General features: G+C 35.7%; 1 protein-coding gene across 6 annotated transcripts in view; it reads right to left on the minus strand.

Moving 5' to 3' along the window:
- The window catches only part of PPP1R13B (protein phosphatase 1 regulatory subunit 13B), a 74,440-nt gene that overhangs the window by 16,093 nt on the left and 34,098 nt on the right, over positions 1 to 24,249 (minus strand). For 4 of the 6 annotated variants that reach the window (XM_054066972.1, XM_054066966.1, XM_054066969.1 and 1 more), the window contains exons 3-7: positions 22,233 to 22,352; positions 20,078 to 20,145; positions 2,650 to 2,751; positions 1,447 to 1,621; positions 858 to 1,054 (exon numbers count right to left, since the gene is read on the minus strand). In XM_054066972.1, the coding sequence (XP_053922947.1) occupies positions 858 to 1,054; positions 1,447 to 1,621; positions 2,650 to 2,751; positions 20,078 to 20,145; positions 22,233 to 22,352 (662 nt within the window). Of the gene's footprint in view, positions 1 to 857; positions 1,055 to 1,446; positions 1,622 to 2,649; positions 2,752 to 5,695; positions 5,750 to 17,719; positions 17,801 to 20,077; positions 20,146 to 22,232; positions 22,353 to 24,249 lie in introns of those variants that run through there. The other 2 variants (XM_054066970.1, XM_054066971.1) reach the window with 2 other exon arrangements.

Genomic DNA, 24,249 nt, shown 5'->3' on the forward strand with positions numbered 1-24,249 from the left:
TGTATGTTGTATTTGCCCACTTAAAGACATAAGTGAGACTATTTCTGAAATCTAAATTAATTTTGAAATACATATTTGAACTGCTGCCTTTATCAAAATAAAGTACATGAGTAACTGAAAAAACTCCTCAAATCCTGACACATTGGCACAGGATTAAGTATTCCATAACTTTAAACACAAAAGCTGGACAAAACTTCAATGTAAATGGAGTATTTAATTACTCTTGTGAGAATTACACTTCAGACGTAATGACCTTCTTGGAAGAAGACATACAAGGTGATATGCGGAATGCTGTGTGAATAATCTGCAGCTATAGTGCAGTGCAGCTTATATTTTTGATAATTCTTTTAAAATGTGTTATTTAATTCTTATGTATTTTGTTTCTTTACACCAGACATTATAGGCATATTTTCGCAATATATTTTAAAGATAATTTTATTCACTATCCAGTCACATCTTCAAGTTAAGATGGCACGTAAGTGAGCTTGCTAGATCCAGTTCTTTGCAAAATAGAAAAGTAATGAAATTATCAATTTTATTTATTTTTAATTAAGAGCAAAATAAACACTAGGCTAAGTCAACATTCAATGTTTCAATATTAGAGGCTGAGAAATGCCCTTCAGAATACTTGCAGACTTTGTATCATTATGTTGTTCACAATAACAAAAATAATTTTTAAAGCTAATGAAATTCTGTTTTAAAGAGGGTTTTATGCTAACTACTATCTCACATAGTAGCAGCATTCCAATACACCAGTTTTACAGATGTCACAGAACCTAACTGCCACCCATAAGAGCAGTAATACAACTTTTTAAAATCTACAGTTACCATTCAAATAGCATCTCTCCATTACTTACTTGTAGCTCTTGATACAGCTTTTTTAGTTCTACTGCTGCAGGTCCTGTCATTTGTCCATTGTAAGACTGAAACCCATTCAGTTTCCCTTTCCTTAAATCTTCCAGCTGTTGAGTAAGTTGATCCACTTTTAACACTGCAGCCTGTAGTTCCTGCTGCTTTTCCTGGAACATGGCACTTATATGCTCGATTTCAGTTGCTAAAATTAACAAGATAAAAATAACAAAAAACAATTTAGTAAAGCAGAAGTTGTTATTTTTTTAATTCTAAAGGTATTGATAAATAAAAGACACTAGTTTTAAAGCTAGTCTATGCACACATATATAAAATATTTGTGTGTTGGGAATTTGCGAACAGTCACATCCTTACAGTTACAGAATAGATTTACTCTGATTTTATGCCTGACTATATAAACCAAGGAAGTTAAGTCATATACAAATTTCATAGAAACACAGGACCTTTTGTAAGACAAAAAAAATTCTATCTGAAATCTTGCCTCAATGCTATATTGCCTAGCAATACAGCATTAAATGCTAGTCATGCAGTGAGTAGTAAATTAAATTAAATAAATTACTTAAATATTCCACATACATAGATTGCCATTCATGATCTTGCTGTAATCCACCTGTCCTCTCATGGCACGGATCTTTTTCAGCTTTGTCTCCTGTGTTTCAACACGTTCTTTAAGTTTTTGAAGCTTTTCACTCTCAGAAACAGACTGCTGCTGGCGACGTTCTTGCTGCTTCAGATAACGCAAACGTTGTTCCTGACAAAATGACGTTTTAGACAAGAGATACCTATTACTCATTTACCTTAAAAAAAGTTATCTTAGAAAAACTCATCACTAAGATCAATAGGGTTTTTAATTCCAGAAATGAGAAATTGTCCTACCTAGTTAAAATACGTATCAGTCCTCCTAGAAAAACTCTTAACATTAATTGAACAAATCTGTTTGAGATCAGAGATTCAAGACTTTTTAGAGCAAATATCGAATTTACATGTATGTGCCAATACAGCCCTAGCCTGAACATTCATTCAAATACATCTATGAAGCTTTTTCTGACATCTGTTTTCTGCCGCTATTAACAATTTTCCTGCTGTTGCAAAACGAACTTCCAACACTGTTATACAGCTTCCTGAAGAAGACAAAAAATGTCCAAGAGACCATTTTAAAAGCCTGACCTACTGCAAGCTAATGTTACAGTTCTAAATAGCAGTGCTTAGGCTAGGAACACAGAGAAAATGTTTCTTTGTCTACATCATTTCCATCAAAAAAGAACAACAGAATTGATAGGTTGATTCCTAAGTACTCCAAGCACCCAATGCATAACACCTCAACATGTCAAAAACATTAAACCCACTCCCCACTCTTAAATCATACTTAGATTCTTACGTCTCAGAGACTTCAGAAATGTAACGTATGAACGTATACCAAGTGGGCATATTTTCATCTCACACCACTATTACCATACCTGAGTGAATGAGATGAGCACAAAGTCAAGCCTGGCCCGTCACAGATCATGAAGGGAGCCTCACAAAAGAGGCAAATAAAACCTACCAATACCAATGTCTTTTAAAGACACATAACTTGGCTCAACATAAGTTGTTACAGTATCATTTACACTGAAGTGCTGCATATTGCCTACCTTAAGAATACCTTGGTAAACAACTGATTTCTCAGGCTCTCTTGAGCTTATCTAGAATGAATCAATGTGGTTTTCTGTATGCATGAAGCTTATGCTTGTGTATGTTGAAGGCAATTTGTATCTATTATGATCTGTATATAATTATTACCTTAGCAACCAACATTTGCTGCTGATTTTCAATCTGCTGCTGTTGTCGGGCAGCCATATCTTGAAGTTCAGAAAGAGTGAGCTCAACTCGTGGATTCCCAACCTGCAGATCACAAAACGTTACATTGATGTGTTGATGTATATTAAGTGTTTTGACTATAGAAGCTAAATCTCCACTCCTCAGAGGAAGAATACCTATGAAAAGATACCTATGAAAGAATAAGGAACCTCAGAGCAGAAAGAAAGGACACAGAACATGCACATACCAGGGACAGAAAAAAAGCAAAAAGAGGAAAAGCAGACAAAAGAGGAAAACATTAAGAAAGAAAACAAATTAGAGTAAAAAGCCCTTAACACTACTCTGTTAAGATGTTCTATAGAATTATCACACAGTACTGGTACAGTACATAAGATAACACATTTGCAAAGAGGTCTTTTAAGTAGTAATTATAATCTGAAGCTTGTTTCTTTCCTAATGCTTTCAATGTAATGCTTTAACTGATGGTTAGCATTATTCACCTAGCACAGGACAAGAACCCTTAGACAAAGGCTTGGATAGAGACCGTCACTAAGCTCACATCCAAAGACACTGAAATTCTCTGGCAGACCAAAGCATTTAAGGTAAGAACCTCTGAAAACCAGTCTGTACGAAGTGAAGCGAAGTAAAATTGATCCCCTTTGGATAAGTAAGTGTCTACTGCTGACTGAACACTAAATGAAAAGTCAAGATATCAGTGGGACTTTATCACTGCTTTTGCATACCAAACCTAAAAAATCATTTACAAAATTGGGGTAGAGAGGCAATTACTGAAAAATATTTAAAACTTACATGATGCTGGGACAATGTGAGACCGAATATTATGTGTTTTAAAAATGAATGCACTGTTTCAGTATATTCATAGTTCTAGCAACAAACATAATCTAAATCTATACATTAAATTACTTCAATTCGACCACGTTTTTCACTATGCGATCACAAGAGAGTGTAGTGAAACCAGGTAAATTCCAGAAACTGACACTTGCCCAATACCTGCTTTGCTACTCAGAAAACCAAAACCCACAACCTCAGAATTGAACAGTTTAACCACTACTTTGAATTTGCACAGAAAGTGAATGCCAGCATTTGAAAAATTATGCTAACAAGCTGGGAAGTCCAGAATAGCCCAACAACTGTTTCAATGTTTTTACATGTAATTCAGTCATTTATTGGATCAATGTAAAAGCTGGATTACTGCATTGTGATAATTCAATAAACAATGAAGAATCTCAGCCTCTTTGTATGGCTTGTTTCAAATTCCTACACCAAATTCCTCAGTAAGTGTCAGTTCTCCAATAAATGCATAGTAGAGAACTTGTTTATTTAAGTTTTAGTCAGGAAAGGAGAACAGTATTTGTTTTAGAACAACAGATTTCTCACCCACACACTTGAACTCCACTTAATATTTCTAGTTTCTGTACACAAATGTTCAGGTAAGATATTGCACCTCAAGGTGCAATCACTTCACTAAAATGAAGGACAGTTGGAAAACTAACTTTTAAAGTTGCTGCATCTTAGATGCATGATAGAGACATGTCAGACTAAAATTTTTAGAGGAAGTTATTGTCCCTCTTTGAACATGTCCTACTTAATAAATTACAGAGTGAAATTATAATTCCTACTGGATATTCCTCCTACTAGTCAACAATAATGAAAACTATTTATGGTAGAGAAGTTATTAAAAAGAACACCTATGCATTTATTTACAGTTATAGCCATATAGAACAAAAGGTAAAATCCAACCAAAACACTAATTCTCTGTTTCAACACTTTGGTAGTGAACACAGTCATTATAAAAAGGATTGAACTCAGCAGCGTGTACTTTTTTATTAGTATGACTTATGACAGACAAGAGTCCTTCACAATATTTTTTAAGGCCAAATAACTTGGATGCACCTGTGGCCACTAGCTAATAAATCAGAGGGACATTTTATTATTAATCATAGACTGAAAGGCACTAATTTGGTATGAAAACAAGGAAACATGCCATTCACAAACTAAAATATGCTTACTTGAAACAAGAAAATAACATAAGAAATCTAGATGCTGCTCTCAGAACATGTTCAGGCTCTGCTGACTTCCTATGGCATGACATTCCAGCAGAAAAATCTAAACCTTTATTTCTGCATCTGCTTGACTCTGTAGGTAATTCTCAAAAGGCGCTCATCATGGCTTGAAGGCTTCCCTCTGTAGCACTGATTTTGAAAGTTAAAAAGGTATGGGAGTATGAATTCATAGTATTTTCTCAATACACATACGCTGTTTTTCAAAAACACAACTTGCATAAGACTATGCAAAGTCCTCCCAATGCTTCCCTCTTTTCTGGTTCAATCACCAGTTTAAGTTAACAACATTGATTCGATTCCATTCTATTTCCAGCACTCATTCTATTTCCACTACTAATTTTCAGTATAACACTGTCCAGGAAAAAGACAGATGTTTTATTCTGCTGAGAAATCTTAAAAATAAATCCAGCCTCAAAAAGTGGTATCTGTATAGCAGTTGTGCATATTTCAAGGTAAAAAAGCCATTTCACCAAGTGAAAATTACAGATTTTCTAAATGAAAAATGTAACCTGGAATGCTGGTTTGTAAAAGGACCAGAAACAAAAAAAGAGTTTGATGCAAAGGCTCAGATTTTGTACTGCTTTAAATAAGCATATTTGAAAGTATACCTGATGATACCTGAAAAAAGTATTTTGCATTATTTTGTATTACGTAAAATACAGACGATTAATTATAAGATGAATGCAAATCCTAGCTTCTCCTTGAAAAAGCTATTAACTGTTATAAAATGTTCTATTTAGAAGTGCAATGTCTAAAATCCTTATATACACAGCAAAGCACAAGAATATGGGAAACAGTAATAATTAACCATTTAAATATAAGAGCTCTATGAGAAATCTTTTGTTTACCTCACTGATTACCACTAAGTGTTCCTTTCACTTAGAATAACTACAGTATACTTAGAAAAGGAAAAAAGAGGCAGCTGAGGAAACAAGGTTTTAAACCTGTAACTTCACTCGCAGTTTGTTCTTTTTCATCCACATGGCAAAAGCAGTAAACAGACCAGAATTCCTCTTCAACGTCAAATCAATTATTTTCAGATGCTCTTGTTGATTTCAGGGCTCCAAAACAGGACAGCATCACTTTTGAAACAGCATGAAAAATACTGAATCTTTCTCTTGCCAAGATCAATTCATTCAGAGCATTTCATATTAGCTGAGTCTGCTTGTAATAACCTGTATGGAAATGTCAGTCGTGGTCCTTCCTCAGAACCTCAGGTTATGCAAGGCAAAGAGAGCACTACATTTTCTCAGTTCCTTAATGATGATGATGGTTTCTCAGATTCTTAAGTTTGTGCTGTTCACACTAGTTATTAACACGAAGTCACTCACCTCCCACAACAAACGAGAGCCTATCACATTTAAAGTCCAGGCCTCCTCCTCCTCTCTCCTGTAGCAAGAGAAATGGATCTCTTGCAGAACTGCCTTCTGAAGGAGGTACTAAAAAGCCACTACAAGTATCTACTCCTCCGGATTCCACAGATTCATTTGCTACATGGTGATACATCAAAGCAGACAGTTCTGCTGAATTGTAAATTTCTTTTCATTGATTCACAGAAGCATTTACAGGTAGAGATGAACTCCTAAATAAAATGCTATACAGCAAACACTGCATTATTAGGCACTGAGGAAGTATCAGGTGCGTCTGATAAAGACAAGAATATACTTATATTAGCTAATTTCTTAATATTGACAAGAATCTTAAAAAAACTATTTATTTTGTTTAGCATATACTTTAAAAGGTCACGATGAGAGACAGAATTTATAATGAACTGGAGTTTCAGCTTCTGACATTACCCTCCTACCACAGACTCATATTTTACCATTTGATGATTAATATTTTTGAGACAGGTGAGATGAATGGTACAGTAGTAATTAAGCAGTTTAGGAACCAGTTTACGAGCTTCCTCAAAACAAGTCATACCGTAGGTATTTAATTAAGAAAAGGAACCTCCTTTAATATTTAATTCTACATATTAGTCTTGTCACCCTGAAAATTCATTTTCTTGTTCCTCCTTCCTTTCTCCCCTCACACTATGCTGTTCTATCACCACAAACTCCTCAGTCCACATGCTTCTGAGCTATTATGAAATGGCTTACTCATTGACAACGCACGATAATAAATGAAACATTGCACCTGAACTCAAAAGATTTCTTTGACAAGCAAAATGTACTGTAGTCAAGACACATAAGCAATAAAGGCAGATTCTAGTGGGTTTTCGCTTTTACTCCCATCAGAAAACTATCTTTTAAGAAGAATCTAATTATGTCAATATTAAAATAAAAAACTCATGAGACTGAATTTTTGAAAGATATTATTTTTTAAAAGATAATAATTAGGATGTGGGTTGATTTTATGCATTTCTTTGCCTCCGCGCCTAAGCCATGAAAAGACTTATTTTGTATCACTTGCTAAGTCTGAACTAATAAGAATAGAAAGTTACTTTGAAAATAACAACAAAATATAAACCAAACTCATGCTCAAGACTAACGATTTCAGAAAAAAAGCTTTAAAGTAAAACAAATACTTAAAAGCTTTTCAGGCCACCCTAATGACTGTCGATCTTATGTTTAGGTTCAGCAATGCCAAGCCACTCAAATAGCTTGGTAAAGCATAAAGTAACGAACTGATTGAGGAAGAAAACCAGAGCAATGCAATAATTTACCAATCATTTCCTGCATGCTATCTCTTAGGATCTTTTCCAAGGTTTGCAAGGGCCACCATGTCATTAACTTCCCTTATCTATTCCTTCCCTCTTTTTAAGATAGGTGTTCACACCCACCTGCCACACAATTCATCCTCAGTTCCCTTCCCAATTCCCTGCACTAGAAAGTGTAGGGTTCGAGTACCTCCAAGCCTCTTGAAACTGGCCAAGCTCCACCATCTCCTTTGCATATTCTTGTACAATGAGTCATGTACAATGAACTCTCTCACATGTTTTCTACTCTTTTTCCTATCACTTACCTCCATCACCTCTATCCTTACTCCCTCACTGACCACTTCTCTCAGTACTTAGGTCCACCCTTCTCTCCTGCCATAGTCAGAGATGATTCCAAGGTTAAATCACCAACTGCCAAGGTCCGACATAACCTAGATTAAATGTAATCAACTGGTGTGCAGGGAGGTGAGAAAGTCCCCCTTTTGGCTTCTGCTTTGGAGACCAGAATGGCTGGTTCTGACTCTGGCCATCAAAAGGGCTACTTAGAAATTTTTCCTGCTTGTATCCCACTACTTTCAACAACCTATTAATTTATTGACAAGCCAATACAGAGACTAAAGATAATGCAACATATATCCCACCCACAACCCAGCTAAACTGTTTATTCTTTACACAGGTTGCCACTCTCAAATTTTAGTACAAATAAGGAATGTTTTGCCCAAATGGCCTTTTTTAGCCAAAAAAAGAAAAAGCAATACTTCTCTTAAGTCCTCCATATCCCCCCAAAAAAACATTTGTGATGGTAAAGGTAACCATAGCCTCAGCCAGAATGAATGTGAAAGAAAATGCTCTTTATTATCAAGGCTGGGACAACACCAGCATATCAAAAGCCAGAGATATCGGGGAAGGCACACAACATGCACCACAAAACCAAAACCTCAATCCCCCAACAAACACAGACAGAGGACAAGATCAGTACTGAATTAGAGGCAGAAACTGTAACAGAGACAGAGAAAAAATTCCAAGAATCAACTCATTTGAGCTCAGCATTTACTTCCCCATGTGGGATTCATTAATGAAGCATACAAATTTTGCCACGGCAAAAAGAAAACATCATCTGCACCAGCCTAACAAGAGAGGACAGCAAAGGCCTGAAAGGTACCACATGATGCTCCCGAGAAAGCTTTAAGTGCCTACATATAAATGCAAAGTAAATGCTCTGGGTTTATTGCACATACCGAAAGGCTCAGATTTCCAAAATCTATAGCAGTTTTAATTCACTATTCCTTCCTAGGACAAATGAGGGAAGATAAAACTTACCTCCACACTAGAAATTTGCCATTGTAGAGCTGTCAAACCCCAGAAATCTATATAACTACATGAGAAGCAGAGAACTGACAGGTCTGGGACTAGGTACACCAGTATGTGGACAAAGAAAGTGAAGTGTTATTACATAAAAAAATTTCCCAGAACAAAGCAGACTGACAACTATAAAATGCACAGGGTAGGTTGGAGCACTCCCCAGTCAGTGAATTCCAGACTGGGATCAAGGCTCTGACAACCCTCAGCCTCCCTAAACCAAGGAGTGCTCACCTCAGTAGACCATCCCTGCATTTTCTCCTCTGTGCTGCATTTACAGCAAAGGAAGAGCTACAGCTCTGGCTGCACAACTACCAAATTGCCAAAGTAGAGAAAGAAGGAACAGCTCATTTTGCCTGCTGAATTTAACAAAAAATTTCCTAATTCTCCCATGCTAACTTGGACGCGAGCAGAAGCCCATCAGACATGCATTACTTTTCTGTCTTCAGCCTCGTTAAAAGTAAAACAGTTTAGGGAATATTTTAATTAGTTCAGTTGGCAACAAAGCTTTAAAGGCCGCTGATCAGAATAGGCAGCATGCACGTACCTGCCCTCAGCACAACTGTAGTGATGGTGATAAGAGACAGACGTTAACGGGAGTTACAGTTCTGTATCAAATAGGTCCTACATAAAATGCATGCAGCCTCCTTGTGCTATCTGAGGACTATGAGATGAGAACACAGGGTGGAGCACCTGCTGAAGACCATTGATTCTGACCTCCTTAAATTTCTAAAACATATTGACCCTATATATCACCAAATTTAAGAATTCTAATAGATTTTGACCACATTTTCCATAAACCGTGATCCTAGTGCCATGCACAACAAAGACAACTTGAAAATCTTGTGTGAAAACTCATCTATAACATCATAAAAAGACAAAAGAAAATACCTGGTACTATTTAAACTAAAATAGAGGTTTTGCTGCTCTCAGCATGGATGACGTTATTTCCAGTTTAATGGGTTTATCCACAGCTCTGCCTTGCATTTTTGTAATTGGGTCAGAAATATGCCGATAGCAGAAATCCATTTTAAAGAATCCAATGACAACAGCACGTGCCTTTTTTAGCCTAATGGAAATGAGCAAGCTAATTAAACTCAGAAAAGGCAACTAGAATATTGGGAATTAAAACAAAATATACATAGCATGGGCTATCTCCTGATAACCAGATGATCTTGAAATTAACATTACAAATGGAATCTGATCACTTTACTCAGAAATTTATAATAAAAAAGTTATTTTACTTGTGCAACTAAATGCATTAACAGTTTCTGAAAATAAAAACACTTCACTTGTATCACAATTTGCTGAAAAATGTCACATTATCTGTATCTGATAAAATCTTAACATCTCTTATAAACTACACTACCTTGTTAGCAATTTATCCAACCTGCTGATACTAAAAAGTCACTCTATATATTAAAATGTTTAAAGTTATTTGGCATAAGTCCCAGACTCCAGATTTCTGCTGTTCCCATATTGTTTCCTTAGAAATCTCACAAGTGAGGCTCTTCTCTATTTTGCACAGAACAGCTAAGAAAAGGCCAACTTAACAGAACTCAAAACAATGTTAAAGTACATTTTCAAAATTAGAAATAGATTTAGGTATATATTGAATATCTGCTATACTTGAAATAAACTGCTTAAAAATCACTTCCACAATAGGGGAAGGTATAGTGTCTGGAACTAGTCCATTTAAAATACTGCTTTCTTCCTTGTACTTGCAGATACTTTTAACAGCCACAGAACTCTTAAGCATGTTTATATTAACATTAGTGTCAGCTAAAATAGCCAGTAGCTGATTTGAATAAAAATATCAACTTTATACCCCTAACAAAAATAAATTACCTTAAAATAAATTATGCATTCTTTTAGAAACAACAGACAAGTCATGCACAGAACTTCAGACCTGTTTATAATACCAGTCCTTTTACTCAGAGTAATTTTGAGTAATAGACATGTTACAATACATGTTGAAAACATTGTTCAAGTTCCTTTAAGAATGTCCAAGAACTACATTTTTCTGGGTGTCTCAGAAAAGCAACATCTTATTCTGACAGGATAGCTAAGCATGGTTAAGATGCACTTATCGTTAGTCTGAATAACATGTTTAGCATCAAATGTACATTTATTCGACCCTTAAGTAACTGTTTCAACATGAAGTTTTCCTGCCATGATATAACATTTCTAAAACACAAAAGCACTGAATATAAATATTGTGTAATTGAAAGACATGAGAAACAGCAGAGGACTTGCACTACCCATAAAACTGAAGCTGTTAAAAGCAAAAGTTGACCATGACATCTTGAAGTAACGAGCTTCTGTTAAGTTCTTAAACTTTAAAATGCTAGAAATTACATCTAACAATCTCATTAACTGTGAATTCCAGTTCAGAGATAAGTCGCCGCAAAACCCAAACTGGTCTGCATTCCAGTCATGTGACAACAAAACCCACAATCATTTACACTAAATTGCAAAAGCTACACAGCATTTAAATAAAATGCCCACTAAAGGGTAAAACTAACAAATTTTGAAAATTAATTACTTGTTCACTATTCTCCCATGTAACTGTAAGAGAGTACATCTTTATTTTGCAGTACTGTCCATCGGCTGTAAACATTTGCACTCCTTCAACATGTTTCAACTCCATGTCTAATTTTCTGTCTACACTAATTGCTTAATTGTTTGCTGTGAAAAAGCCAAATCAACAGCAGCACACATCTTATGAGTTCCTGCATGGCTTTTTGTCTCAGTGTAATCTATAGAAGGTAGGATATTTTTTAATCTTATTCCATATGAAATAAAGGTTTCCCTAAACTCTTTATCAATACGAAAAGCTGTTTCTCTGAATTCATCAACCATCAGCCAACGGAAAAGGCTAGTGGATTTTGCCAGCAGTAAAAGACCTAATCACAGCAAGATCAAGCCTGCTGTCAACTACAATCAGCTTGATTCATCGCACTTTTCATATGCAATGCAAAATGTTGAGCGATAGACATTTCTTTCACAGTTATCAGGTTAAACTGAAAATATTAGAATACAGACAATTTGGCTTAAAAACACTTGAAATATTTGTTCCATTTGTAATTTTGTAGGATTACTACCCCAGTGCAAAAACTGAATACCAAAAAGATGAGGAAAATCATTACTTTCAGTATTTAATTTTACTGTGTCAAGTGACAGAAAACCACACCATCTGGAATTTTTTTAAAAGTTTCTGTATTAACAGAGACTGTCTAAGATAAAAGGCAAACAGTACAGACAGAACATACCACAATCTTATGCAAATAGCCTTTCCAGTGTTTACTAAATGTTTTTCTCTATATACGTCAGATTTTTCTCAAATATCACATGCAACAAGATGAATACTTGAGCCAGCAACAAAGCTAAAGCATGTGTGTAATAGCATAAATCAAGAAGCTACAAATAAGGACAGACTGCAGCAAGCCAAAACCTAGACCTAAGGATTTCTAAATTTTTAATAAATTAAATACTAAATCTTATTAACAATTTCTTATGTATCTAAAAATTATGACACTTTGAAGATAAAAAAAAGAACCTTACAAAGCTGTAATTTACCTTATCAAACTCACAAATGACATGCAAGTTCATCCTCTCTTCATTCTTTCAAGAAAGTAATTAAAGCACAGTTGAGCGCACTTACACAAGAGATCCAGCCAAATGGGTCTCCATAAGGACAATGAAGAACTGTATGTTCAGGCACAATACAGTGAATATTCCAGCAGCATAAAGACAGGCTTATTTTTAGCAAGCAAGAAAAGGTATGAGCTGTAGAGGAAGATCATCTGGTCAGAACAAGAGAAGAAAAACAAGTTCAACTCCCTTGCTCCTACATTAGCCAGAGGGATTTTCATTTTCTCTGCTTTGATCTGAGGAAGACTGCAGGGGGAACAAACCTAACAACAATTGGATCTGGCGGGAACTGCGGAGACAATATATTAATGGAAAGATTCACTTGCCTGGGAAAAACAGATGGGTGGGAAATAGGTATGCTAGGTGTCCAAAGGCTAGATGGACAGAAAACTGAACAAACAAGTCAGTGAGCTTGGCAAGGTGTGTCAGAGAAAGGAGGCCACAGCAAGCACTGCACAAGAAAAACCACAGAGACTGTGGAAAAGATGAGAGGAAACACTAATCCACAGATGACATACTACATAAAAAGAGAGAACTCCAAAGGTTGGCTGAAAAAGAACAGTCGGCATTTTAAGTACCAAAAGAGTCTCTTGCTTAGAACCGACAGCTGCTCAGAGAGAATGAGGGACAGTCTAAACTCTCAAGCTTCCACAATTAAGCCATTAGAGCTCTGCACTGACACAGTGAATTTCATAATCTGTCTCCTGTAAGGAGTACAGAAATGAAGGAAAGGACAAGTTCCATCTTCCCTACAACAATATAACACTACAATATTTGGGTCAACTAAAAATGATACTAATGTGACTGCAGAGGGATACATGAACCTTTGAGAAAAGGCATTCCAGTTTACTGTGCTTGTGTAAGGACGGTGAAAGCATAGCAATACTTCATGAAAAATAACAAATGAACTTTTTGAAGTAATGTTTACTTTATGAACTAACATACATAATGTTGTGCATCAGCTGAAGTACTACTCATTTATTCTAAACTACTGTACCTTTATATAAGGGCCAAACAGCTCAGGATCTCTATGTAGGTACAACTGTACTGGAAGCAGTTCTCCACGTGCTTTGTTTAGTTAGAAAACTAAGGACAAGAGTGACTTGTACTGCTCTGTGTTCACAATACAAATATATAAGTATCACAGTTAGAGGTTAAACAGACAAACAGACAGGACTGTTGATCCTCCCCTTTCGATTGACATCTGCAACTCAGTATTGGTGTAAAACTGCAAAGCCATGCCTGAGGAAAAGCAAAGTCAGACCACTAAAAGTGGGAACTAAAGGTGTAGACTGAGTAAATGGTGCAGTTTAGGTCTTTCCTCCTCTGCAAAAGAGGAAGCCACCTGTTGGCTGTTATGAACTAGAAATCAAATCTTTGTTCCCTGTGTCTTGTTGAGCAGAATGATTCTTGATGCCCAGAAGTGCAAAACTACAAAACCTGTGCGTATCTCTCATATCCATAGCCATCTAGATAGGTATTTGGGATCCAGAGCAAAAGATATTAAAAATTATGTAAATACATGGAAAAGACATGCAGGAAAAAAATCCTTTTGCAGTGTTCCAAGTGGCTTCTATAAGTGTTTCCTATTCCAAATTAGACAAATGAAGTCAGATATGAAGAGCTAAGATTATTTATAAACTCATCCTATAATAATTAAAATTCTGACAGGAAAATGGTCTCAGAATAAGTGTGATGAAACATCAAATTATTCTCATAAAGCGTAAGCATCTAGTAACTTTGTCCATTATGCACTGAAATACATTTGAGATTGCATAATTCATGACATTCCAAGTCCAAGAATGATGTGATTCTGCCTAAAGAAAGTTTAAAGGACTTTTCAGAGTGAGGTATGAGGTCAGGATGTCTACATTCCCTATAGTCTCACAAAAGTTCTTTCTACTAGATCACATCATTACTAGCCTTGTAGAGATGTTACTCTACATAACTATCCTTTACTGAGGTGTGAAGAGATTTGGATTTCTAGTCCAGCAAGAATTCAGTAGTTATTTGTATGCATTAAAATAAGATTTACATGGTGGGTTTTTTTTTTTTTTTTTTTTACTTCCCAATTTAGCTTTTTTTTCCCTTGAGTCCTTTACTTGGATTAGTTTTTCTATTTTTTGAAGCGCAAGATACTGCAGGCTGTCTGGAAAATGCTTCAGACAGACTTAGTGAAGAACTGCACTTGTCTGAGAAGTATCCAAACTCTATTAAACTGACTTGGGCTTTAACTAGAAGTCTAATGGTGCAGAAGGCCACTGCAATTGCAGCAAGTCTCCCCTCTCTGACAGGTAAAAATAACTTTAGAATTTTATTTCTTAGACAAGGGAACACCCTTGACTGTAAGACTGGCATACAATCCTTCTTGCTCCCTTAACAAAAGTAACAGACAAAGCTGCGGCAGCAAACTAGGAAAACTTTGATCCAATTTAATTGCCAGGTTTTTCACATGGCCAAAATGTTCCAGGAAGCCTGCAAGAAAATTTCTTCAGGAAAATATTTTTTGTCTGCAAACTGTTAGAATTCCTTGTGCTTAAATTGCTTTTTATGATCTTTTAAAGGAATGATTATTATAAGATCCCTGAAAGAATCTAGATTTCCAAGACAGACACAATTACTTGCTTATTTTAAACGAATTTGATTAATGCTTGTCTCCTGAACGGCAGCCTCTTTCAAGTACACTGTTAAATGTTATAAACAAAGTACTTAATACTTACAAGCTTATATTAAATTGAATTTGCAGCTCAGGTTTGAAGAGCAACTTCTATTCCAGACTAAGTTCTTTATCCTTCAACATTTCAGATGAGAAACTTCAAGCAAGTAGGTATATTTATCTTCTCTGATGTTACTAATTCTGTTTAAAAATTAACTTATTTGCTTTTTTCTTCACAATTAGATTTTGTCATATCTTTTCCTTACGTGCTAAGGAAACAGATAGATATTTTGCCTGTGCAAGTGCGTGTGTAAAATTGTTCAGTCATCTTCGAAACTACTTTATCACATGCTTTTTAGAACACATTTTAAAACGTTAATTGTAGTATCCTAACAAATATATGACAAAATGTATATTAGGTGTTAATTTCCTTCTTATCTGGTCGCACTTGTATGGATCAAATCGTTAAAACTAATGAACAACGTATAATTCTACTCAAGGATTTGGCACCACATGTAAATCTATCTAAAATCTAAGGCTATAGTTCAACAAGCCATACTACAGGAACTTAGTACAGTTAGGATGGAGTGGGAAACAGAGACTGACTGCATCAAATGGCTATCTACTCTCTGTCAGCAATCACACACTCTCTGAATTCAAAGCAGTACTATTAAAAACTGGTTTGCATGTACATATATGTAGAAGTTTTAATCTACTTGTTAATGGAATTTCCCTGACCAATTCCTTTAGCATCAAAGTGTAAGTCTCCTGATGATAATACAGTTGGACTACCCATTGTAAAATTTTTGCTAAAAGCCTGATCTGAGCCACTTCACAGAAATAGTGAAGCTCAGTGGTTATCTAATCAGCACAAAATTTTAACTCCCACCTTTATTTGTTGGTTACAGCTTCAAGCCTAAGAAAATTTACAGGAATGCAATTCTTCAGTTTGAGATGATGGTGAATTTCTCCTCCTCTACATGAGTTTCTTATATGCTAACACAAATTTCACAGTGAGAGATAAAATCAGGTTCCACTTTATATTTCTTGGCAAAGGTTTCAGTCAACATCTCCTGAGAAAAAACCTTATGGATATCAGTCTCTCTAAACAAGGGGGCAATTTTAATATTAGAAAGAACAGAAGTAAGTTAAAGTGAGAATGGCACAGGAAACTAAAAACTGACACTTTATTCTCCCCAAGTAAATTTCCAGGTAGGAAAACAACAAAGCAACTACAGCAAATGAGTACTGTCTTCATATAATGACTGTTTTCATTACATTAATCTACCTCTGTTCAGTCAAATACATTTTACTTTCATCATGTCCCTGTACCCATCCTTTTCCCCTCCTGACCTGCTGAAATTTCTTTCAGTTATCTGATTAGTTTGTCATTGGACAACTGTCATCATCTGTTCTATCCTCTTTCAGGGACTTCCTTTGGGTACATCTCTGATGCACGTCTCCTACCGATGACCAGTAGCTTCACCACAGTGGCTGCTCCCTGTCCCTCTCTTGTCTGCCACTGACCCCCAGTGGTTACAACCATATTTGTTCTGTCTTACTGGTTTTTAGGTGGCTACTGCTTCTATGGAATTAAGCTTGGATCACACTAAGACATCATGCTAGGTCATACAGCAATGTATGACCACTGATCACTGGCCATTGATCACAGACTCTGAGAATAATTTAAGTAGAAAGGAGCCTTTGGAAGTCACCTGCTTCAATAACCCCTGCTCAGAGCAGTTCAGATTGCTCAGGACTTTATTAAGCTAGATAGAAATTCCACAGACTCCACACAATCTCTTACAATGTCTGTTATGCTCATTGAGAAAACATTTTTCCCAACATTTAATTAGAATTTCCTTTGTTAACAATTGGTCTTCAAATCAACTGGCTCAGTTACACATGCAAAAAGAAAGAAAGAAAGAGGAAGAAGAGGCAGCTATTCTCAGGGAAGAGGATCCCTCTGAGACACTGTCTAATCTCCTCAGCAAAGCAAAATGTTTAGTTATGTAACTCTTATCTACACATAACTACACCTTTGTGTAGTGGTGGAATAGGATCAGGCCCCAATTACAGCATAATTCCACTTCCAAGGAGGAAAGTTGAAAACAAAAGCAAACCCCAAAACGTCATTGGAGAAAAAAGAGAACAAAGTCAATTCACAAAATCTCACACAGTTTTTCCTTTAGACTTTGTTATCCAGAATGCAAAGCTCTAAAATAAGCACTGACAGAAAAGTATTCTTTTTACAAAAATGCATGTTACACTGTTTGAAGAGGCTTAGCCTATTCTATTCTTAACATTAAATCTTTATTTGGAAGATAATCTAATGAAATTTATGAATTTATACAACATGTTTTTAAGCTAACCATTATTTAAACAGTTGCTTATCAAGCATATATAGTTTCAAAGAAAACCAAAAATTTCTACTGCATATGACAAAATGTCAACTAATACAGTTACCCAAATCAAATTCAAGACAGATTGACGGTAATTTTTTCAAAGACTATTGATTCAAACATTAAAGCAAATATTCATTTTAAAGTTTTCTATGCATTCAAACTTCCAGCTTTATCCACATATTAACTAAAAATCAATTATTTCATCATTAAAGCAGTACACATAACAAAAATATACCTGAACGCAGAATATTTGTTACGCTTTTAGCTGTCTTCAATGTTCCATTGATTTGTATTGATTTTAGGGCTAGTCTAACACTCAGCATGCCAGTAACAATGAATAAGCCTAATGCATTACGTAAGTGTAAGCTGATTAAATCCTTGATCCTGAAGCCACCTCTTTTTGCCCCTCCCCCTCTGATTTAAAACTTGGCATAATGGAATATCTTAGTTTTATACATTTTCAAAACCTAATTTGTAACATTTTTGGCATAAAATCCACCATAATTTACATTGATATAACCTCTTCAGATTTTAGTCTTTCTTGTATTTTAATAATTTCCTAAACCTGGTAAGAGTCCATTTTAAGGTCATCAATTCCTTAATAAATTTTAATCTTGTGGCCAAATTTTTAGGTTTTTTTAGAAATATATGCTGAATGGCACTGTAGCAGTGTTACCAGGTCTGAGATTTAGCCATAAAAATTAACAGCAAATCAAACTAAACGCAAAGCCATGCTGTCATATAATTTAGTGCTGCCAAGAAGTGAGATTGTAAGGCATAATGCACATGCTGGTCTTGATTGGCAGAGATATTGTTTGTCAAATTAAGTATTTGTGCTAGGAGTTACATGGAGGGATACATCAGGGAAGGTCATGAAAGAGTTATGTTCCCCCAGCACATTATAGCACTATGATCTCACTACATTGTCAATATGACAATGGAAGCAGGATAAACAGGTCCGTGCAGCAGAGGATATCAGCTACTGTTGTCTACAAAAAAGGAACGTAGAAAGTAATACATGATTAACTGTTTTGAATAGGGGGAAAAAAATCCTTCCACTAGGCCCACATGCCATACACAAAATGAGCTGCTAAGAGCTGCAAAACTGACTGAACAACTTTGTTGCTACCTATTTGTGTGTGAGAATTTTAGATGCCAATTATCAGGCAATACACAAGCACAGAATTGTTTAATCTGCAAAATTACTTCTAACTTTTCAGTTCTTTTGTTTTCTTTAAGATATCTCAGCTTCAAAAAACCCTGATTCGTTTGCTTTTAAACATTTTAAAGTATTGTTTTACCCCAAGAAAGAGCCCTATGCATATTTGGAAACTGATAGTGCTTCACAGAGACAATACAATTATGAGGAAGTGAGCTGAAATCTTCTTACTGAGATTTAAAAATGTTTAAGAATAGTCATGGACTCATTAAGGTTGGAAAAGACCTTTAAGATCATCAACTCCAACCACCAGCCCAACACCACCGTGCTTACTAAACCATGTCCTTAAGTGCCACATCTACATGTTTTTTGAACACCTTGAGAAATGGTGACTCCACCACTGCCCTGGGCAGCCTGTTCCAGCACTTCACCATTCTTTCAGTAGAGAAATTTTTCCTAATATCCAGTATAAATCTCTCCTGGTGCAGCTTGAGGCCATTTCCTCTTGTCCTATCACATACTACTTGGGAGAAGAGACCAATACCTGCCTTGCTACAAACTCTGTCAAGAGTGATAAAGGTCTCCCCTCAACGTCTTTTTCTCCAGACTAGTCAATTCCAATTCCCTCAGCCATTCCTCACGACCCTTGTGATTCCAGACCCTTCACCAGCTCCACTGCCCCTCTCTGAACATACTCCAGCTGCTCAGTGGCTTCATTAGAATTGAGGATGAGAAGAAAGAGAAGAAAGTAAAGTGAGTTACAGCTCATGAGTAGATGTTTTTTAAGCCACAGTATTTTTGAAAGAGATGTTCAAGCCATAATTCACTGAATGCCGTCAAACAGGTTGCCTATGCCATGTAATATGTATTTTATATTAGAAATCTAGTAATATTTTAGTAAAAAAAATAGGCATAAAAATGGACCCAGTGCACAAAAAAACAGTACAAAGAGGTGTCTCTGAGAGGTATACAACCTCTTCTACCAGGATCCAAAAACATTCCAATCCATAGATATATTCTCATGTTTTAACATATGAGGCTATGTTAAATCAATACCAGTGAGAAATCAAACAAGAAAATATGTCTGAACAGGAAATACTAGTATGAAAGAATAATGTAGCTGGTTTTTTTCTTAACGCAGGATGAATAAGACAGAGGAAGATATATTAATTACTACAGTTTCTAATCTAACTTTGGGGGCTTCTCACATCACAGAACTGAATTTCTTTCTAGACAGAAACTTCAGAGTAGTTAATGAAAAAAACTATATTCTCCCATTCACCTTGCAAGTACAGCAGATAACAAAAAAAAATAGAACAAGATATAAACATTTTTCACCAGTTCCTACCAGAACAGATCTTGAAAAACAAGAATTTTTAAAACGCCAAATATTTGAGTAGAATTGATCCAAAACCGCTAGGATTTATTACATACCCCATTCTCTGTACGTTTCTCCACAGGTATATTTATGCCATTTCTTTGATTTTGGGCTTGACGTCCACCTAAAAGTAAAGTATCACTCTTAGCGTACAGTTCAGTTTTCAACACATACGGTTTTGACTCTTGAATCTGTTCTTTTCAATAACTTTCATATAAACCTTTAACATGTAAATTTTTGTTCAGCTAGTTTATTTCTTATTAGGTTATTCCTTGTAAGCAGCGAAATCTGCAAAAATAAAGCACTGACTTTACAGACTTTGTTAAAAACACAAACACGCAGCTCTATTTTCCTGACTTATATTTTGTCAATTATGTCATGAAAGTGAATGTACTGAGCGTGATTAATGAACTTTCGTATTTGTGTCAGAAGCAGTACCTTCACTTGAATACACTGCAAATGAATATAGCAGATGAAGCTTTTCTGATGTCTTATGAACAACTTTCATCTACAAATTGATCCATAGGTCAATGATTAATTAAACACTCTGCGGCTTCAGGCATATCTTAAACTTCTTAACATACTTTAAATTTGCATTACCCAAAGGATGAGCAAGTATTTTACAAAGTATGTAATTAAGACAAAAATCCCTCAGACATTATCAGGTCTGCTATACTGTCATTCAAAGCAACCAGGAACCACTTAGAAATAAGAAAAATAAAGACTCTGCCAGAACTTGAAATTAAGTCGTCAGAAGCAGTCAGATTAGTTGAATGAGTAAGGATAATCTGAGCATGCAAATACTCATCTCACTTCAAGATCCCTTTCCTATCCTTCAGACAGCCTGACAGCCATTAAACATATAACGCACAGCCTCAAAAGTCTCCTCATAAATTAAGTATAGTCTATACTAGTTAGATCAGAAAACTGAAACCCTTCTGGGCTTTTATTCCAGTCTTTTTAGAAAGTGCCACTTAGTACTGTACTGCTTTATATAAACACTTTTCCTGTAGAACCAAGCAGACCAGCAATTTTTCAAGGTGCGAATTATCACCACTTAAATATATCTACATGAAGTACTGAGAAAGTAAAGCCACTGAGACCTCTGCCAACGATGTCTGTAAAACAGATTTTAGTCTCTAAAGGAGGTGGTGTACTTTGAGGTAAATTAGAGCCAGTTTTGTGACTAATTCACTTGCTGTAAAGTAACTTCATTTTTCTGAAAGCTAACTGCATGTTTTTGAGAGAGTGTTCTTCTCTACAGTGACAACACAGGGCATTGGTATGCAAAAAGGCCAGTGCTTATTCTTGGCCACCCTCAACCAGGGAAAAGGGGGCAAATAGGGCAGGTGACCCTAAACTGACCAATAGAGTATTCCATCTCATAGACATCATAATCAGTATAGACTCCAGAGATGGCAACATCCAGTGAGGACCTCATCTGTCTGGTTGTTTCTGATCTCAGATCCGTGCACTCCTGAACCCAGTTCCTGAGTCCAGCTCCCTTTTGGCTATGGACCCATTCCCTCCTATCTGCTCTGCAGTATTTGTGGTGATGTACAGTCACTGAGGGGTGGGGGTGCGATCTCATATATTTGTATATATTTTATTACTTTCTAATTATTTTCATTATTATTACTACTGTTATAATGTCATTTAAAGCTGTAGTTTTAATTCCCAACCTGCAAGTCTTTTTCCTCTCATTTCCCTGTCCCCTTTCCCTGCGGGGTGGCAGGGGGAAGGGATTTTGGAAGCTCAACTGCATGGTTTTTAGCTGCCCAAATTTAGCCGGGGGGGTGCTAAACTGTGGCAGGAGGCAAAGAAGTTTACTGAGTCTGTTCTCTGGGGCAACTGAAAGAGAACAGGAGATCAAAAGAACAACCCCACTCTCTCAAAACACAGATTATCTCTCAACTAGAAAAAAATGCATGAAGTCTCTCATACCCACCAATATTTTTGGATCAGTATTTAGCATAACAGAAACCAATCTTACTATGAAAATATTACTCAGAAGATTAGTAGAAATTATTGTAGAGAAGGGAATTTGAGAACATGAATAAATGTGCCACTGACAAAGGTTCATGGCTTTGGTATAACAAAGTTGTATTACATGCATCTACTGAAGTTCACTGAAAGAATGGATAATCAAACTCAATTCAGAAATGTTCTAAATCTGTTTAGATAACAACACTACAGGATAAGCGTACTTACTTTGTTCATTACTTTCAGCTGGTGACTCCTCGTGACGAAGAAAAAATTTCACTTCTTCCCTGCGGGGACCCCATTTCTGCAGGTGGTCATACATCATGTGATCAAAGGGTATGGGACGCTCTAAAAGCACAAGAATAAAAACTTATTACAACTATTTGAAATTAATCAAAGTTTTATACAATTCTCATTAAGAATGAGAATGTCTTTTTTTGTAAACAATTCAATCTATCCAATGTATTTTATGCAACATCAAAGAAATGGACACCAACAGACAATAGCTACACTGTATTAAAGTTAGCCTGTTATTGCAACATATCTCACTGCTTAACAGCAGTACACAACCAGTTTGCAAAACCATACAAGTATTATCAGTGTTTAGAAACCCTAACGCAGGAATTCTTCATCTCAAACTTTTTCACAATGCTGATCTTTGCACTTTTGCTCCCCATCACCACCAGATGGATATTTTGTTCTATTACTAAAATGATGCATTTAGATTGAACCTCCAGGTTTCCACTTGGACTAAAAGCCATATCATTCTATTGATGTTAATTTCCGAAGAACTTGAGCAGGTGCTCCCACCCCAATACACTATGCTAGACGCTAACTTCCAGTATATGTGGAGCTACCGACAAATCTTTGAACAAATAAAGGCTAAGTTCTGTGCAGCAGTGAGTCTCTTTGTTTTCCCCCAATGAATGTAAAATATTCTCATAGTGTAGTTATTCCCCCCAAACTGATCAAATATTTTCTTACAAAGAGGCTGCACACTATATATTTAGTATTGCAAAATGAAATACATTTCAAAAGCAGAGTTTTCACTGTTTCCATAATTATATTTGTCTTTATTTTTTAACGCTGTCATTAAGGTAAGAAAATCTCCCTTTTAAGAGATTTTAAAACCTAATACTAAGCATAGTGTTAGAATATACCTTTTAGTTACAATAAACTTATACTAGAAGAGATTAATTAGCTTTCCTACATGCAGTGCCACGTCAAACCAATATCACTACAGAAAATCAGTCTTGAATGGAAACCAAAAGGTGGAGTTTGTGTTCTTCATTATTAAAAGCAAAATGCTCTCTGCCCTAAAAATCCAAGCCTCAGTATCTGGTATCAGGCAGAGCACTTCTAACAATTTGTTACCCATTTCATACTTGACCCATTTGACATTAAAAGACAAAAATAATTCAGAGATATAACAGATATCTTGAGGAAAACTTGGGAAAATCACATCACAAATATACCTTTTTATAATGAAATTTACCTAAATTTATATGCGTTATAGCTACATAAATGTATATATATGCCTTGATACTTTTGGATACTTTACTTGTAGTATTTAAAGAACAATACATTTTTATCATTTGATTTACAATGCATTAATAAAATACAGCGTCTTGTCAAAACCTGTCACGTCAAATCTGTACAGTGATTAATGCAGCTTAGCCACAGCTAGATCTAGCTGCTTTCAACAGGACAAGGTCACTTAAACCACAAACTAATTATATGTATCAGCTGACTGGTTACCTATCTTCCTAAAGAAACCTTCCCACAATTAAAAAAAAAAATCTCAACACCTGGATTTAAAAAAATATGTTTTTATTTTCTCTTTCCTGACTCCAGTGGACTCTAAGAAACATTGTCAATAGTGTTTATGCACACAAGAACAAGGTCAGTGGCTTATTATAACCAAGTCTTGAAAAGGAATTTTAAAAACACGATTTTCAGGTTTTTCAACTACTAAAGTAAGGTAAGATTTCAAGAGCTTTGAAGCATATCCACTAAAATTGCAGTATGAGTCTTCTAAAGATCACAGAGTGTAAAAATATTTAAATGATTTAGCTCAGAGACTTTAGAACATAGACAATAAGAATCTTTACAAATTCTTCCTAAATAGAAAAAGTGCTAGGTAAACCTAGCAAGAACTGAAGCTTGAAAATAAAGTACCAAGAAATTGGATGTCTGAGCAGGGTTGGGCTACTTCTGGAATGGTGAGGAGTGGCTGCAGCATTGC

Source organism: Cuculus canorus, chromosome 5, assembly GCF_017976375.1.
Source record: "Cuculus canorus isolate bCucCan1 chromosome 5, bCucCan1.pri, whole genome shotgun sequence".
Lineage (NCBI taxonomy): Eukaryota > Metazoa > Chordata > Aves > Cuculiformes > Cuculidae > Cuculus > Cuculus canorus.